Source organism: Nannobrachium achirus (assembly GCF_963921795.1).
Source record: "Nannobrachium achirus genome assembly, chromosome: 14".
NCBI classification, from domain to species: Eukaryota; Metazoa; Chordata; class Actinopteri; order Myctophiformes; family Myctophidae; genus Nannobrachium; species Nannobrachium achirus.
The window spans coordinates 35,957,618-35,974,403 of NC_137821.1; the positions used below are offsets into that span (position 1 = coordinate 35,957,618).

Consider the following 16,786-nt stretch of genomic DNA (forward strand, 5'->3'; position numbering starts at 1 on the left):
TCCAGTGCAGAAATCACAGGCCACGTCTTCTGGTCCGGCGTAGAGCTGAGCAGTGGAGGCAGGAGACTGCTGACCTCCTGTAATGCTCAGCTTCATCACAACCTGAAAATAAAGAGAAGAGGAGGGGAGGTCACTCACTGATGACAAATACAACACAGTCATTGTCAGGGACGTGCAGAGAATGCTAGAGAGACGGGGTGACATCTCTTTTTTTTTTTTTATCCCACGATTTTTGTAACCCATTTTTTCACCCGGTGCCAATTGCCTAAGCTGTGATCCTGGGCTCTACTCTCCCTCTGCCAACCTGGGGAGGGCCCCGAACTGAGCTCATGCTTCCTTCAATGCATGAGGAGTGAGCAGGCCGCTTCTTATCACCTGACAGGGGGAGCTTCCCCGGTTGGACGTAGCGCGTGGAAGGAACACGTTATTCCAACCAGTTCCATTCCCCTCCATCAGGCGCCCCGGCTGGCCAGGGGGAGGCTTTATAGAGACCAGGATTACTGCATGTTTTTGTGAGGGTATCTACCCTAGGAGACACGGGGAGAACATGCAAACTCCACACAGAAAGGCCCTTTTGCCAACCCCACCTAGGGTGTGGGCACTGATGACGCGGAGGAGGGAACACGCCCCCAGCACCCACAGTGTCCCCCGGCGGGAATCGAACCCAGGACCTTCTAGCTGTGAGGCGACAGCACCACGGGGGTGACATCTCTAAAAGGGCACCGAAAATAGCCTACCTCCAAGCTCAGCTACGACGCGTTGTGAGCTTGGAGGTCGGCTTTTTTCGGTGCTTGATACCACACTGAACTAAACAAGTCAAGAACATAATCAAGTCAATACTGGAGATGTGGTTTACGGCATGGATTTCTACATAGAGAGGGCAGAGAGGGAGAGTTTGGACAAGGCAATTCTCTTGAATGCTGCCTTCAGGTATGGCATGGAAAGGGGGAATTTGCATTTCTTTCACCGTTCACTATCTGCTATTATGTATGCATACAATGAATGACATGCCAAGATTAGGGACACCAGAGATTAAAACAAAGTCAAAGATCAGAGTAAATGATCCTAGTGAACAAAATGACAGCATTTTGTGTGTGTGTGTGTGTGTGTGTGTGTGTGTGTGTGTGCGTGCGTGCGTGCGTGCGTGCGTGCGTGCGTGCGTGCGTGCGTGCGTGCGTGCGTGCGTGCGTGTGTGTGTGTGTGTGTGGCCTGGCCTGAACAACAGCGCCCCTCCCTTAACATGTTTGGTCAGAAAAGGTACTACACCACAGGCTTGAGGCTACATACAGACCCACATACAAACAAACAAACATACCTACACACACGGCCACGCTATGGAGACGGTGTGACCACCGCTCAAAAATCTAGTGTTGCAATTTGCGGCTAGATCTCACCTCAGCCAGCAAGTTGTTCTTCCTCAGAACAGGTCTGGGACTGAAGCTCTCTCTGCACTGGGGACAGCTGTAGACTCCAGTCTCCTCATTCTGGTCCCAGTAACCCTCAATACAGCTTCCACAGTAATTATGTCCACATGGTAGAGCCACAGGTTCCTTTAGTAGGTCCAGACAGACAGGACAGCAGAACTGATCCTGGTCCAGATCACATCCCTGCTGTTGTTGTTTTTGTTGTGCCATTTGACTGACAACCACACTCACACTGAGAGAAAACACACAACACTTTGGTTCACTCTGAACAGAGACCGAGAGAGAAAACAACAGCTCTGAGTTTCGTTTCTTAGAAAACTGGGAGAGGAGTATGGGACTTCCTGGTTGTTTTAAGGTTGCAGTGTAGTGCTGTTCCTAGGCCTCCCCACGGAGGGGCAATGTTTCACAAATAAAGAAGAGCTGTATAGTCAGGAAAAATTAGCAGAATACCTGTCAAATCTGGGAATAAATTCCTTACTAAACAATTTCTTCACCAATGTGTTCGTAAAGGTGTCTAATAACATATTTAACAAGGATTGAAATTCAACATCCCTAGCAAAATGTTTGACAGCTAGGGTAATTCTGGGTCTCATTCACTATACACTGTAGGCTACTATAAGGGGGGAAAAAATCACTCCCAAAAATATGCTTTAAGTGGGATGTTAGGGGTCTAACTAGGTGTTTTTAATTATTCTGAATCCATTGCAAGCATTTGTTTTGCACGAAAAACATTCCTTGGGCCATGGACCCCATACACCTTGTGAAAAGTGATGACTCATCACTAAACCATCATTTCTTTGCAGCTGATTTTGGCCCAATGAATGTTTTTCGGGCAAAACAAATGCTTGCAATGGATTCAGAATAATTAAAAACACCTAGTTAGACCCCTCAGATGCTACTTAAAGCATATGTTTGGGAGTGATTTTTTTCCTTAGTACAGTGTATAGTAAGTGAATGAGACCCAGAATTACCCTAGCTGTCAAACATTTTGCTAGGGATGTTGAATTTCAATCTTTGTTAGATATGTTACTAGACACCTTTACGAACACATTGGTGAAGAAATTGTTTGGTAAGGAATTTATTCCCAGGGTTTTATGAAAATTCCCTAACTATGTAGTACTCTGTACTGTTGAGCTTGCATGTTAGTGTATGTTCATGAAAGCTGGTCAGTGAAAACAGTTTTTGATTCTCTATTGACTAAATGCACAGCTTATCTCTCTTATCTCTCTAAAGTTCCACATGTTCCACTGGACGTCCATAATCGAACCTTTAGCAAGTTTGTGATGTGGCTTTTTTTTCCTTCTTATTTTTAATCGATTTTTTTTAATGTAGATGAACTTGAACTGCTGAGTCAAAAAGATAAAAGGAGTGTTGTCTTTTTTTTATTTTATTGACCAAATCCAAAACATAATAGCCTACTTATGAATCACAATTAATTGTCACGAATTAAGTTTACCATATTGGCATAATATTGGCACCCATTGCATTACAGCAAAAAATACAGGCAATTACTGTACACAATTACAGTCATTCCACAGCTACAGTATAGGCTACATGCGGCCATCACACCTATATCGCACCAGGGTCCGACTGATATGCCCATATATGGAGAGACTTCTGTATCTGTCAGTCCATGTCACTTTTATGCCCATATATGGAGATCCCTGTATCTGTCAGTCATTGTCCCTTTTATTCCCATATGAGATCCCTGATGTCAGAGAGCTCTGTATCTGTTAGTCCTTGACACCTATATGCCCATAAATGGAGATCTCTGTATATATCAATCCTTGTCCCTTATTCTCATGGAGATCCCTGATCAGTATGTACCCATATATGGGTATGCCCCTTTTGTGCCCATATATGGAGCTGACTGATTTGTTTGCACCTGATGCCATGACACATTGAGGTTAGACAACAAACACCATATTTGGGCATAGCTGCATTGGGAACTCCTTGTATAGTTGACTGACTCATAGGGACATAAGTGTGATGTCAGCAAGCCCGATATGGAGACTGGTGGATGGTGGCTATCACAAACGTAACATGCACTGATGTCATACAAAACATTGATTTGCGCATGTGGTCCCCTGCCCCTGGGGCTTTGATATGCCCAAATATGGGCCTATCGGTTGGATCGGCAGTGTGACGTACTGTATGACTGTAGTTTGATATAATATGTTTTAGCTCTGGGAACCCAATGTAGGCCTACACTATAAAATCCTCAATGTTAATTAAACTCTCTGCGTTAGAGACGCCCATAAGGGTCCATTTTCGGCTCCTGGTGGACCCTGGATCTGGGCGCTGAGAAACGGTGAAATTACAGCACAAAAGAAAAACTCCAAGGTCCATTTTGGTTAACATTGTATTTTGTTCACCACTCTGCACTTCTCAGAGGAACAGACCCGTATCGGTCAATTATTGACCCTGTAAGGGTCCATTCGGACCCCCACTCTGGTTGGCCCCGGGAACCGCCGCCGACAAGCTGGCATCACGTAATACTGCATGCCACCCATAGTGATGTAAGCGGGAAGAAGTGCGGAATTGGCCTGGTGGACAGCTGCCGGGACAGAGGGTCCTGGTCATGCGAGGACATTCCACGACTGCTGAGGGCGCGCCGTCTCTCCTGCTGTGATCTTCCTCACCGTAGGAGGATGATGAGATGATGATGACGACGATGGCGTCGGTGGCGTCATGATCACGCTATTCAAACGATGCTGCTGCTCCATCATATTGTACAGCTGTATTCGTTCCTGCTGATATTGCTCTCTCCCTTTCTACCTTCCTTGGATGAAGACAAAGTGCTGCTGATGTCATGAACCGAACCAGCTTCACCTTTTTATGGCGTGAGATGGTCTGACATCACACTGACATCACACGCACAACTAACGAACCGTTGCCATGGAGCCAGAAACACAAGGGCACTCATATCCCCATATATGGAGCATGCTGATGTCATCAATATGACGTCATAGACTGCCCTAGACTCCATATTTGGGCATGCCTGAACTCCATATATAGGCATAAAAGGCATACAGACAGACAAACAGACGTTTTGGTGACACATTGAGGTTAGACAACACACTCCATATTTGGGTGTAGCTGCATTGGGAATAGAGTTGCATAGAGTTGACTGACTCATAGGGACTTGGTCGTGATGTCAGAGGCCCGCCCACCAGCCGGTCCGTCCGCCCTTGAGACAATTTTATTATAGGATTAAAATACACTTGTGGTCAGGGGACAGTGGACGTCGCAAACATGCCCATGTATGGAGAGATGAGTGTCATGCGTGGCGTCACTTACAAGAATCAGCATGCCCATATTTGCTGTCACAAATGTCACATGCACTGATGTCATACAGTACACAAAATAAACCGTTGTCTACGGTACAACATCGCTGATTTGTGCATGTGGCCCACCCCCAGGGGGCCTTGATATGCCCAAATATGGGCCTATGACTTCGATTGGCAGTATGACATAGGCCTACTGTAGATGACTGTAGTTTGATGTTTTAGAAAAAACAAGTCAGTGTAAATTAAGTAAAGTTAATGAATGAATTATGATTACTTGTCTCAAACTTTAAATGAATTGTAACATTATTCTGTTAATTTTGCCAAATGAGTTGTGAGCTTGTAGATCAGCTATTAATAAAGAAATGACAACATTTAGTTTTTAACATGGCAAGTTATAATTATGGTAAGTCACCGTATGTGTGTACTAACTGTTTGAAGGACTCCAATGTTTCTATTGTATTTACAACATTGGAGAGGTGGAAAAAGGGGGGCTGGGGGGGATTGTTCTTCATATTAAAATATGTTTTTAAAATCAATTGACACAATACACTATTCATATATTAATTATTATTAGTATCTACAGTAGGCTATAGTTTGTCCCATGTCTGTCTGGATTGTCATTGGTCAATTGGTGTCTGTTTGTATGGCCAGGGTCGCATTGGCCAAGCTTCACGGGACGCTTAATGAAGTTAACTCATAAATAACACTTCACACTGGGTGTTATTTTATTATACTGTATATATTTGAACTGGGGACACCCAAAATAATCATATTTGAACGAGGACCCCCACAATACTCATATTTGAACTGAAGACTACCCACCCTGACAAGCTACTTTCAAAATTTCTGTCCCTTTGTCAGGTACAGTAATATTTGGCCAATGTTTGACAATTTTTCGTAGTATAGTTTGTTCATTACTTTTGACACAGTAATGTCTAATTTTAGAAGTATTCAATAGGTCTTAAAAGTCCTTAAATTGTCACTTCAGATATGCGCAGAATACACTATACATACTGTATGTTGGTTTGTTTACAGTCAAGAAAACAATTTTGAACATTAAGAATATCTTCGTCATTTGGGGCCCCCCTGGGGGTCCAGACCCACAGTTTGAGAACCACAGCATTACATCAAGTATATCTACACAGACTGATAGAGGGCTCTGTAGTAATATCAACAAGATAACAGGGCATACTGTATAATGATTGCTTATTAAAGAAATAAAATACACAGAACACAATCGATTGATTTATTGATTATGATGATAACAAATCATTCTTACACGTATGCTGTATCTAAAAGGGACAATCTATAATCAAATGAAGAAAACAATGTTTTCAACTGAATTTCATCATCAGTACTCTTAACATGTCTATTGTCTACCATGTCTTACACAGCTCTGCGGTATCTCCAGTACCCCAAGGCGTTAACCCTGGATAGAGAGGTTGTGTGAACGTAGTTTGAATGGTGTGGAGGAGGGTCATTGTGTCAGAAACACCATAGAAGGACAGGGTACCTGCCTTGTGGTCCAGGTACACCCCTACTCTGGAGGAACGAGGCCCTGACACTTTAGTCTCAACACTGTTGTGTTTGTAACAGAACCTGTTACTAGAGTATTGTAAACACCAGGATTTGTCATTGTCTCCAAAGAGGGTTTGTCTGTTGGTGTCTTTATAACAGACTGCTATAACAACCCCTTGACCACTCCACTCTACTTCCCAGTAAGAACGTGCAGACAGACCTTCTGTACACAACACCTGCCAGTACCCAGTAAATCTCTCTACATGATCAGGGTAAGGTTGTACTAGTGATGTTGAAGTCACCTTCCTCTTCTCCTCTGACAGGGAGAGACGTTTCTCTGCTGTGTTCATGTCCAGAGACAGAGGATAGGAATCTGTGAGAACAAATGACAAAAGAAAATTCTAACCTCGTGAACCTTATTGTGTTTAAAATTCTTCTCTCAGATCAAACTCATGAGAGATAAAACAAAAAACAACGATCAGATTGAAATGTTCACAACCTGCATCAACATGGACTCACATCGTAAAAAGTCCCTTCTGGTCTGAGGCTCCGCTGGATGTAGAACATCAACTGCACACACTGGAGACACAAGAAAACAGTAAAGGTTTTCTCATACTGAAGAATGGATTAAATTGAAGTTTCAAGTGTATTGTCAAATACGTAAAGCTATAATAGCACAATCAATATACTTTACAGTAGAAACTGGTTAGAAAAACTATAGACACATTTAAACCTCACCTCTCCTTTGAGAAATATTCTGGCTTAAATTATTCAATTTACACCAACCTGTGTACCATCAGTCTGTTCTAGTTCAAACATCTCTGAAAAGGAGTTGCCTTCTGGCTTCTTCAGTCCATGTTATGATGGCTGCTTAGTAATACAATAACACATTTAAATCTCACCTCTCTTTGATATCTCTGGCCAAGTTGTCCTCAGGATGTTGTCTAGTTGGTCTCTCAGATCAGACACCACATCAATCACATCTGTGAAGGACCTCGGAGGACAGATGACCACACTGGGTGAGACTGGAGAGAGACTGGAACTGGAGAGAGACTGGAAACTCTGGAGAGAGACAAGCAGAGAGACAAGTAAACCAGTTTAGACAGGGAAGAACATTATCAGATGTTCAACCAGTGCGCTCTCTCAATCACACGCACGCACGCACGCACGCACGCACGCACGCACGCACGCACGCACGCACACACGCACACACGCACACACGCACACACGCACACACGCACACACACACACACACACACACACACACACACACACACACACACACACACACACACACTGACAAGGACTACCTTCCTAACGTAGTACGTAGGACGACGGTAGCCTTTTTTTCTTTACTGGAACTATATCTGCACTGACTCTGACCTCCAAGGACCTTCCAGGGAGGGTGCTCTTGTGCGTCTTGCGGCATCACCCTTTCTTGTTTTTTTCTTTTGCTAGTTGTTTTTATCGCTCTGACTTTGGACACTGCACTATTAGGTTGTGTTAGTAGTTGTTTTTTTTTTGTATTTCTGCTTGTGTTTGACATGATGTAGAGATACTTGTTGCACTAACTAGCATTGACTGTTATGGTCACTTTGATTTGGGCACTGTATTATATTGATAGTTGTGCTTTAGGACACTTTATGTATATATATATTTATATATATTATGTGTTCCCTTTCTTGCTGTACCGTGCTCTTACTGTACTCTGTTCTTGTTTTTTCTTTTATCTTTTTCATACTTCTCTGTAACTTTGTAAATAACCTTATACTGCTGTGATGCCTCGGGGCAACTGATTTTCCCCTTTGGGATAATAAAGGTATCTATGTTTAGTTTAGTTTAGTTTAGTTTATTAGCACATTATAAAAAATAGAACAATACATATTGAGGATACAAAATACTGTGCAAGGAGAGGAAGAAGCCAAAAGGCTTATTTAGAATCCTTTCCTTAATGAAAGAGGTCATTCATTTAACAAATACAAGTTCACTAGGAACAAATACAATATACAAGTTATGTCAGAGCAGCTGTGCAATAAAGAAGTAAAAACACAGAAACTCCACAAAAAACAGAAAAAGACAAAAACAAAAAACACATTTGGTGAGATAACACATCAGTAGATAAAATCATCACACACACACACACACACACACACACACACACACACACACACACACACACACACACACACACACACACACACACACACACACACACACACACACACACAGCAGATTTAATAATTGTACATATTTTATTACTAGGCTATTTTAAGCCTAAAGAGAACATAATTATTCATCATCTCAAATAATTGTGAATAGGCCATGATTTAATAATTTAACTGTATACTAGAAATTTTGCGAAGGAATATAATGACGTAGCCAGTTCGGGGGAGTGGTCTGGAGGTTGCGTGCGCTCACGTGGTCGGGACCTGCGTGTCCCGCGCCCTATCCACAATACTTAGGTATACCTGCCTGTAGGTAGTTATTGTTGCTGCAACTACCAGCTTTAATAATGTCATGCTATGTCATATAATATAAAGTCATGTAATGTAATACCATATAATGGAATGGAATGAAATATGAAGCTGATCTCTCCTAAAAGAGTCAAAACCAAACAGTAAAATGCCATGAGTGTTACCTGAATGAAAGTGATGCTGTCATCAGTGTTGGACAGCTCCTCCAGGTCAGCATGTCTCCTCTCCAGCTGCTCCATGTGCTCCTCCAGCTGCCTCAGGAGAGCCTCAGTCTGAGCCACTGCAGTCTGCTGCTGATCTCTGATCACTTCTTTAAGCTCACTGCGTCTTCTCTCAATGGAGACCATCATCTCACTGAAGATCCTGTCACTGGCCTCCACTGCTGCTTCTGCAGAGCTCTGCTTAACACACACACACACACACACACACACACACACACACACACACACACACACACACACACACACACACACACACACACACACACACACACACACACACACACACACACACACACACACACACACACACACACACACACACACACACACACACACACACACTTCCATATTTTGTTCAAATTTTGCAAATATGTTTTTTTTTTTTTTTTTTTCAATGGCAGATATTAGTTTTAGTTCTTTTTTTCTTCTGTATGTTATGTTTGTATTGTTGTGTTGTTTAAGTGGGGAATATGGATGGAAATTTGCTTTTGGCTCAATCTGGCATGTTTACATGAGGTTAGCTAATTAATTTAACTTTCATGTACAGATTTTCAATAATGAGCATTGTCCTGTCGAAAGAAAGAAAGAAAGAAAGAAAGAAAGAAAGAAAGAAAGAAAGAAAGAAAATGTCTTGGTTATTAGTTTTCATGGTTCTGTAAACTTTGATGGAATAAATTCAATCACAACAGAAGAATTGGTGGCCATTGAAGTTCCATGATGATTGACTGTCACTGTTCTTTACTGTCATTCTGGGTACTTCAGTGCAGTGGTTCTCAAAGTGGTGTCCAGGGACCCTAAAATTATTTAATATAGTATCAAAATCAGTTTACCGTAATCCACATTTGAAAATAGCCGTTCTACAAGTTTACAACACAATGCGAATGCGTCGCGCCACCTTGTGAGCTTGTAGATCAGCTCATTTTTTTTAAATCTTGAGAGAATGTGAAACATTTTGCACAATTCAAATCTTATATGTGGAAATTTCTGGCACAAAAAACATTTTTCAAATGGGGGTCCGCAGCCAAATATATATTAATTGGGGGGTCCTTGGTTTGAGAACCACTAACTGTGTTAGTGCTTCTTGACACAAGGCACTGTTTGTCTCACCAATCTTTCCTCTATCCACAGTAAACACAATAACATAACAACAACCATCATCATAATATCAGCTCACGTTCAGGTCCTCCATGATCTGTCTCAGGTCTTTCAGCTCATTCTTTGTCTCCTGGATCTGCTGCTGGACTTTCTGCTGAATTGTCACCAGCTGTTTCTGCAAGAAACAGAAAGAGAGACAGTTTGGCTAGTAAACAAAGCACATTTTCATTTGTCAAGTCCCGCCCGTTGTCCTGCTCCTCTTCACAGTCACACCCATTGGTTGCTGTGTCTTGGTGGGACATTCGGTGGGACACTACATCCACTACCATTGTAATTCTCATTTCAAACTTGGTTTCAGTAAAATGGAGCTGCTCAGTGGCAGTATAGTGACTCAGCATGTTTTTAAATGTTTTTATTTCTCCAAAAGTTATGTTTTAGCAAATTCAACATAAAAAAGGTGGAACCAGGGTGGGACAAGGCAGATAGAGCCTGCTGGTTGGTCAGTCAGGGACCAACCAGAAGGTTAACAAAGGGTGAATTCTATCCAATCAGGAGAGAGAGAGAACTCATACAGGATACAGGGTAAAATGTGATTCAGTTTAGTTTGGATCCACACATCATCTTATAACAACTTTGTAACTTCCTCAAAATACACTTTTGAAGGGACAAGATTAAGAGACATGAAATATCATGACAGGTTATCAATTGCCTGTTTTTCATTGGTTCCAGAATGAGTGTACAGCATCATTAAATTAATATATTTTATATAGTCTCTGAGATGGCTATTTAGTTCTGCTTTATCTTTAAAACATGATCCTTCTTATGATTGTCCTCAAGTGATCATGGTCCTACCTGTTCCTCTGCCTTCTCTGCAGCAGCTGACACTGTGTCATGGCCCTTGTGTTCATCCATGGTGCACAGATAGCAGATACACTGCTGGTCTGTGCGACAGAACACCTCCAGCAGCTTGTCATGACTGGAGCACATCTTCTCCTGCAGTTTGTTGGTGGCTGGGACCAGCTTGTGCTTCTGTAACACAGGAACATTGTAGTGGGGCTGGAGGTGAGTCTCACAGTAAGAGGCCAGACACGCCAGACAAGACATGAGAGCTTTGCGACGTCTGGCTCCAGTGCAGAAATCACAGGCCACGTCTTCTGGTCCGGCGTAGAGCTGAGCAGCGGAGGCAGGAGACTGCTGACCTCCTGTAATGCTCAGCTTCATCACAACCTGGAAGTAAAGAGAAGAGGAGGGGAGGTCACTCACTGATGACAATTTGACAAATACATTCATTGTGAGGTTCATGGTGATAAACACAGTGAGAAATTACATGTAAAGTTCAACTAGTAAGATCATTGGAACATTATCTCACTGGTTCTTAACTTTTCCACTGAATAAAGTTGAATACTTTATGTTTGTACAATGTAAGCAAAATAGCAGATACTCTTAACCACTAGAAGCCAGGGTTTAATGGTTAACCAGTGACTAACAAAGTCAAAGATCAGAGTAAATTATCCTTGTAAACAAAATGACAGCATAAGGTAAGTACTTTAGACTGCAAAGAAACTAAGATACCATCACAAGTGGTTCTCTGACTTTTTGGTCAAGGACCACCAATGGCCATGGAACCCCATCTGAACTTTTTTGTGCAATACAAGATTTATATAGTTAAAATGTTTCAAAAACAATATTGCATAATTTGTGTTGCGATGCACTGTGAGCTTGTAGATAGGCAATTTTCAAATAGCTAAGGTTACAGTGGTTAAACAGACTGTGAGGCTCTGTTAACACTTTGAGAATCACTGGTCTAACATAACATTCTTAGTATTTGTATTTGCATGGTATTATACATAACATACAGTAATGTGAACAATAACCAACCTATAACACCATCTATCAAAATAGGCAACAAATAGTTTTCTGTGGCAAAAACTGTAGTTTAATGTGTGGTTGTAACTTGTAAGGTGATCTCACCTCAGCCAGCAAGTTGTTCTTCCTCAGAACAGGTCTGGGACTGAAGCTCTCTCTGCACTGGGGACAGCTGTAGACTCCAGTCTCCTCATTCTGGTCCCAGTAACCCTCAATACAGCTTCCACAGTAACTGTGTCCACAGTTTAGAGTCACTGGTTCCTTTAGAAGGTCCAGACACACAGGACAGCAGAATTGATCTTGGTCCAGATCACATCCATGCTGCTGCTGCTGTTCTTTTTCTGCCATTTGACTGACTACACGACTCACACTGAGGGAAAACACACAACACGTTGGTTCACTCTGAACAGAGACTGAGAGAGAAAACACAACAGCTCTGAGTTTTGTTTCTTCAGAAAAAAACTGGGAGAGGCAGAGTGTGGGACTTCCTGGTTGTTTGCAGAAGGCAGTGGTTTTAAAGAGACAGTGAATGTGAAGCACAAACACATTCAGCTTTTGGTTGAACGTACAGCTGGACTCCCTCAGTCTCACACACAAGTGGTGGAAAAAGTACTCACGTGTACTGCAATGTGGAATTACTCTGTTAGGGTGCCCTCAGACCAAAATACCTATGAGAGTGGAATCATGCCAGTAGAGGATTTCTGCGAAAACCGCTCCACTCTCATTGAAATGCATTGGCAGAACGTGGATTCAACTCTCATAGGTATTTTGGTGTGAGGGCACCCTTAAGCCTCTATCAGAGTCCAGGGTGAAGAGCTCTTCACCGCGGTGTAGTTTTCTAGCTATCACCTAAAAATACATAACAAAGCCTAGGTGATAGCTAGGAAACTACAACGAGGTGAAGTGAATAGCTCTCCACCCTGGACTCTGTTAGAGCCTTTAGGGTCCCCACACAGCAAAATACCTATAGTGGAATCCGCCAATGCATTTCAATGAGAATGGAGCGTATTTTGCAGAAATCCTCTACTGGCAAAAAAACACTCCATTCTCATTGAAATGCATTGGCGGATTCCACTCTAGGTATTTTGGTGTGAGGGCACCCTTACAAGTAAAAGTCCGGAATTCAAAATGTACTTGAGTAAAAGTACAAAAGTATCTGCATCAAAACGTACTTAAAGTACCATAAGTAGAAAGTACTCATTATGCAGAATGTACCCATTTTCAAATGTATGAAAATATTTTTAAGTTCATCGTAGTTATCGGTATCACAGTGAAAACTACAATTTCAAGGATTTGAAGAATAAAATACCATGACGTTTTCTTTTCTTTTTTTTACATTTTCTAGAAGAAATAATGTTATCAATTATTATCCCGGATAATGGATAATATCCTCACGGCCCACCAGTGGTCCCAGTGGGCTCACAATCACCGACTTAGAATTGAGACACCTCTTCATATTTTGAATGAGTTGGTGTTTAAAACCTCTTTTAAACCCCACTGACTAGCATTGACTGTTATGAACACATTCGTTTGGTAATTGGTACTGCATTGTTTAGTCAGTTGTGCTTTGCTTTAGTATTGCTATTTGTGTGTAACATGACAATTATGAGCGTTGAATGTTTTTTTTTAACTGTATGTATATAGCCTATTATTCTTTTATTGTGACAGCTATTTGACACTTTATATATATTTTCTTTTTTTATGGTGCCTTGCTTTTTTGATTTTATAAAACATTATTTTTTTTTCTTTTTCTTACTTCTTTGTAACTTGTAACCTTAAACTGCTGTGCTGCCTCTGGGCAACTGATTGTCCCCCTTGGGATAATAAAGGCTACTGTATCTATCTATTTTTGTGAATTTGTAATGGCCAGACTGAAAAATGCTGTTTGGACACCATCTAGTGTCCATCAGCAGACACTACATCTTTCTCTGAGGATAATCAGGATATTATGGAGGTAAAATGTGTTCTACATTTGTTGTTTTACACTGCATCTATTGATTAGTTTTTATTATTTATGTATTGGGATTTATGTTCACAAATGTGTAAATTTGTATGTAAATCTGAAAGAAGCCTCATCAGTAAAAGTTCCACCTGAAACAGTGCTCATGTGTTCTCACTAGTTTTATTTTATTTTTTTTCAAATGTGCAAATCGTTTCATTAAATATGCAAGATAGAAAGATGTATGCAGTATGAAGCAGAAATTGATTCTATGTCAAGAAAATAAACTCATAGGAAGAACTGAGAAATGTTTGGAAGAAGACACATTAGAGTAGTAGACATTAGAGTTTGATCTGCCTTCAGGCCAACCTTACAATAGACTATTAAAATACCAGTTCATGATTTCAGGCATTTTGTTCAAAATGGAGCACTACTGCAAACTTTGGAAGCCAATCTTAGGCAATTCAGGATGGATTGGAATATAAAAAGTCTGAAAGACCCGCTTCGTTTGACTATAGAAATATGGTGTACACTTTTAAGGAGTATAGAGTATAGACAATAAAATATGCAAACGTTTTTTGAAAGTGAAATACCCCTTTATCGTCTATGTATGTCCACATTCTGTATAAAACAGCATCTAAACATGGAGACAATTTTCACAGAAAGACAGAAAGGGAAAAAAAAAATCTAATTCAGACTAAAACACTCCACCAGAGGTTTCAGCCACAGTGCTCACATTTATTTTGAAAAAGACAAGTCAGTGTAAATTAATTAAAGTTAATGAAAAAAATAATGAATACAAATGTATGTGTGTGTGTGTGTGTGTGTGTGTGTGTGTGTGTGTGTGTGTGTGTGTGTGTGTGTGTGTGTGTGTGTGTGTGTGTGTGTGTGTGTGTGTCATACACACAGCAGCAGGGTTGTTAAACAAATGCAATAAGCAGAACACAATCAAACGATTGATTGATCATGATGGTGTAGTATACACATCATTCTTATACATGCTTAATCTAGAAGAGACAATCTATAAATCAAATGAAGAAATCTCAGTATCATCATCAGTATTCTTAACATGTCTACCATGTCTTACACAGCTCTGCTGTAGCGTCATAGTGACCAAGCCCTATCCCTGGATAGAGAGGTTGTGTGAACGTGGTTTGAACTGTGTGGAGGAGGGTCATTGTGTCAGAAACACCATAGAAGGACAGAGTACCTGCCTTGTGATCCAGGTACACCCCTACTCTGGAGGGGAGAGTCCCTGGCACTTTAGTCTCAACTTGGTTGTGTTTGAAACAGTAGTTGTCATTATAGTTCTGTAAACACCAGGATTTATCATCGGATCCAAAGGATTCTTTTTTGTTGACGTCTTTATAACAGACTGCTATAAGAACCCATCTACCACTCCATTCTATTTCCCAGTAACAACGTTCAGACAAACCCTCTGTACACAACACCTGCCAGTACCCAGAAAATCTCTCTGCATGATTTACGTGTTGTTGTATTCGTGATGCAGTCACCTTCCTCTTCTCCTCTGACAGGGAGGCACGTGTCTCTGATGTGTTCATGTCCAGAGACAGAGGATGGGAATCTGTGAGAACACACAACAAAAGAAATGTCAAACCTCCTGAACCTTGTTGTGTTTAGAGTTACTGTCTCAGATAAAACTCATTAGAGAGTTAACTATCAATAACAACAATCAGATTGAAACTTCAACGTCCAGAACCTGCATCAACATGGACTCACATCGTAAAAAGTCCTTTCTGGTCTGCGCTGGATGTAGAACATCAACTGCACATATTGGATACAGAGGAAAACAAAACAGTCAAGGACATAATAACATACTGAAGAAGGGATTAAACTGAAGTTCCAACTGTTTTGTCTATAATATTTGTTCAGTAAAAGCTGTCTCTCCAGCTCTTTAGTAAAACAGAAAATACATTTTTATGTGGATTACAAATTTCAGAGAGAACAACTCCAGATCAATTAATAAAAACAGAAATATAATAATAATAATAATATAACAATAATAACGATTATATTGTTAATAATAATAATAATAAATGATGAATGTGGTTGACATGAAACACTGGTGGTACTGATTTACTGTCCCCCATACTACAGAGTATAGGCTTTAGTAGCCTTCCCAGACATATGTCCACCTGTACAAATTCCATTCAACACTTAGAAATGTACTTTACAGTAGTGATGGTAAAACCTATAACTAAAAACTATATTTAAACAACGACATTTAAAATTAATTTTAGGAATATCCTTGCTTAAAATTTTCAATTATTTTACTGTCAAATCTGACAGCCAACCATCAATCTGTTATAGTTCAAATATCTCCAGTTGCCTTCTGACCTTTTTTCCATGTTCACTATAACATGGTTGGTTGGTTGGTTAGAAAAACACTATAAATACATTTAAATCTCACCTCTCCTTGATATCTCTGGCCAAGTTGTCTTCAGGATGTCATCTAGTTGGTCTCTCAGACCAGACAGCACATCAATCACATCTGTGAAGGACCTCGGAGGACATAAGACCACGCTGGGTGAGACTGGAGATCCACTGGAACTGGAGAGAGACTGGAAACTCTGGAGAGAGACAAGCAGAGAGACAAGTAAACCACTTTAGACAGGGATGGAAGAACATGATACTGTAGCAAGAGATCAATAGATTAGTACATTGATCACAATCAGTGGAGTTGAACTGATGTCAGATGTTCAAACAGTTAATACAAACACACACGCACACGCACACGCACACACACACACACACACACACACACACACACACACACACACACCTGTTTTTCATGTCACCAACAATCAATAAAGGATCAACATGATTTTAATTCTCATACAAATAATTGTGTTAAAAATATATTTAAACTAGAAGCAGTGCTCTTCCGAGCACAGGTCTCCACCAGGCCACACAAATCGGCCTGTTATAGTGCCACCAT

The 16,786-nt window shown here is 40.9% G+C and overlaps 2 protein-coding genes across 2 annotated transcripts in view; both read right to left on the bottom strand.

Moving 5' to 3' along the window:
- Window positions 1–16,786, bottom strand: part of LOC308297992 (uncharacterized protein) — a gene marked incomplete at its 3' end in the record, with an annotated part of 36,213 nt that overhangs the window by 14,856 nt on the left and 4,571 nt on the right. Inside the window, exons 5-13 of the mRNA XM_080741556.1 lie at window positions 16,259–16,418; window positions 15,568–15,612; window positions 14,902–15,412; window positions 11,994–12,258; window positions 8,871–9,107; window positions 7,135–7,294; window positions 6,535–6,605; window positions 1,395–1,742; window positions 1–102 (exon numbers count right to left, since the gene is read on the bottom strand). The exon at window positions 1–102 is cut by the window's left edge and continues 273 nt beyond it. Of these exons, the coding sequence (XP_080597682.1) occupies window positions 1–102; window positions 1,395–1,742; window positions 6,535–6,605; window positions 7,135–7,294; window positions 8,871–9,107; window positions 11,994–12,258; window positions 14,902–15,412; window positions 15,568–15,612; window positions 16,259–16,418 (1,899 nt within the window). The remainder of the gene's footprint in view (window positions 103–1,394; window positions 1,743–6,534; window positions 6,606–7,134; window positions 7,295–8,870; window positions 9,108–11,993; window positions 12,259–14,901; window positions 15,413–15,567; window positions 15,613–16,258; window positions 16,419–16,786) is intronic.
- LOC308298224 (tripartite motif-containing protein 29-like) lies at window positions 9,409–12,122 on the bottom strand. Its single transcript, XM_080741785.1, has 4 exons — window positions 11,994–12,122; window positions 10,875–11,249; window positions 10,102–10,197; window positions 9,409–9,721 (listed from the first exon to the last, which is right to left on the bottom strand). Exons 2-4 carry the CDS (start codon window positions 11,241–11,243, stop codon window positions 9,701–9,703), a joined length of 486 nt encoding a protein of 161 aa, XP_080597911.1. The 5' UTR covers window positions 11,244–11,249; window positions 11,994–12,122; the 3' UTR covers window positions 9,409–9,700.

Bases quoted from the DNA above. Each gene is read 5' to 3' on its own strand.
- LOC308298224 (XM_080741785.1), bottom strand. From the start codon at position 11,243: ATGAAGCTGAGCATTACAGGAGGTCAGCAGTCTCCTGCCTCCGCTGCT. The intron at 10,198-10,874 runs GTAGGACCATGA...TGTTTCTTGCAG, and splicing joins CAGAGAAGGCAGAGGAACAG to AAACAGCTGGTGACAATTCA. The intron at 9,722-10,101 runs GTGAGCTGATAT...AAATAATTTTAG, and splicing joins AGATCATGGAGGACCTGAAC to GGTCCCTGGACACCACTTTG.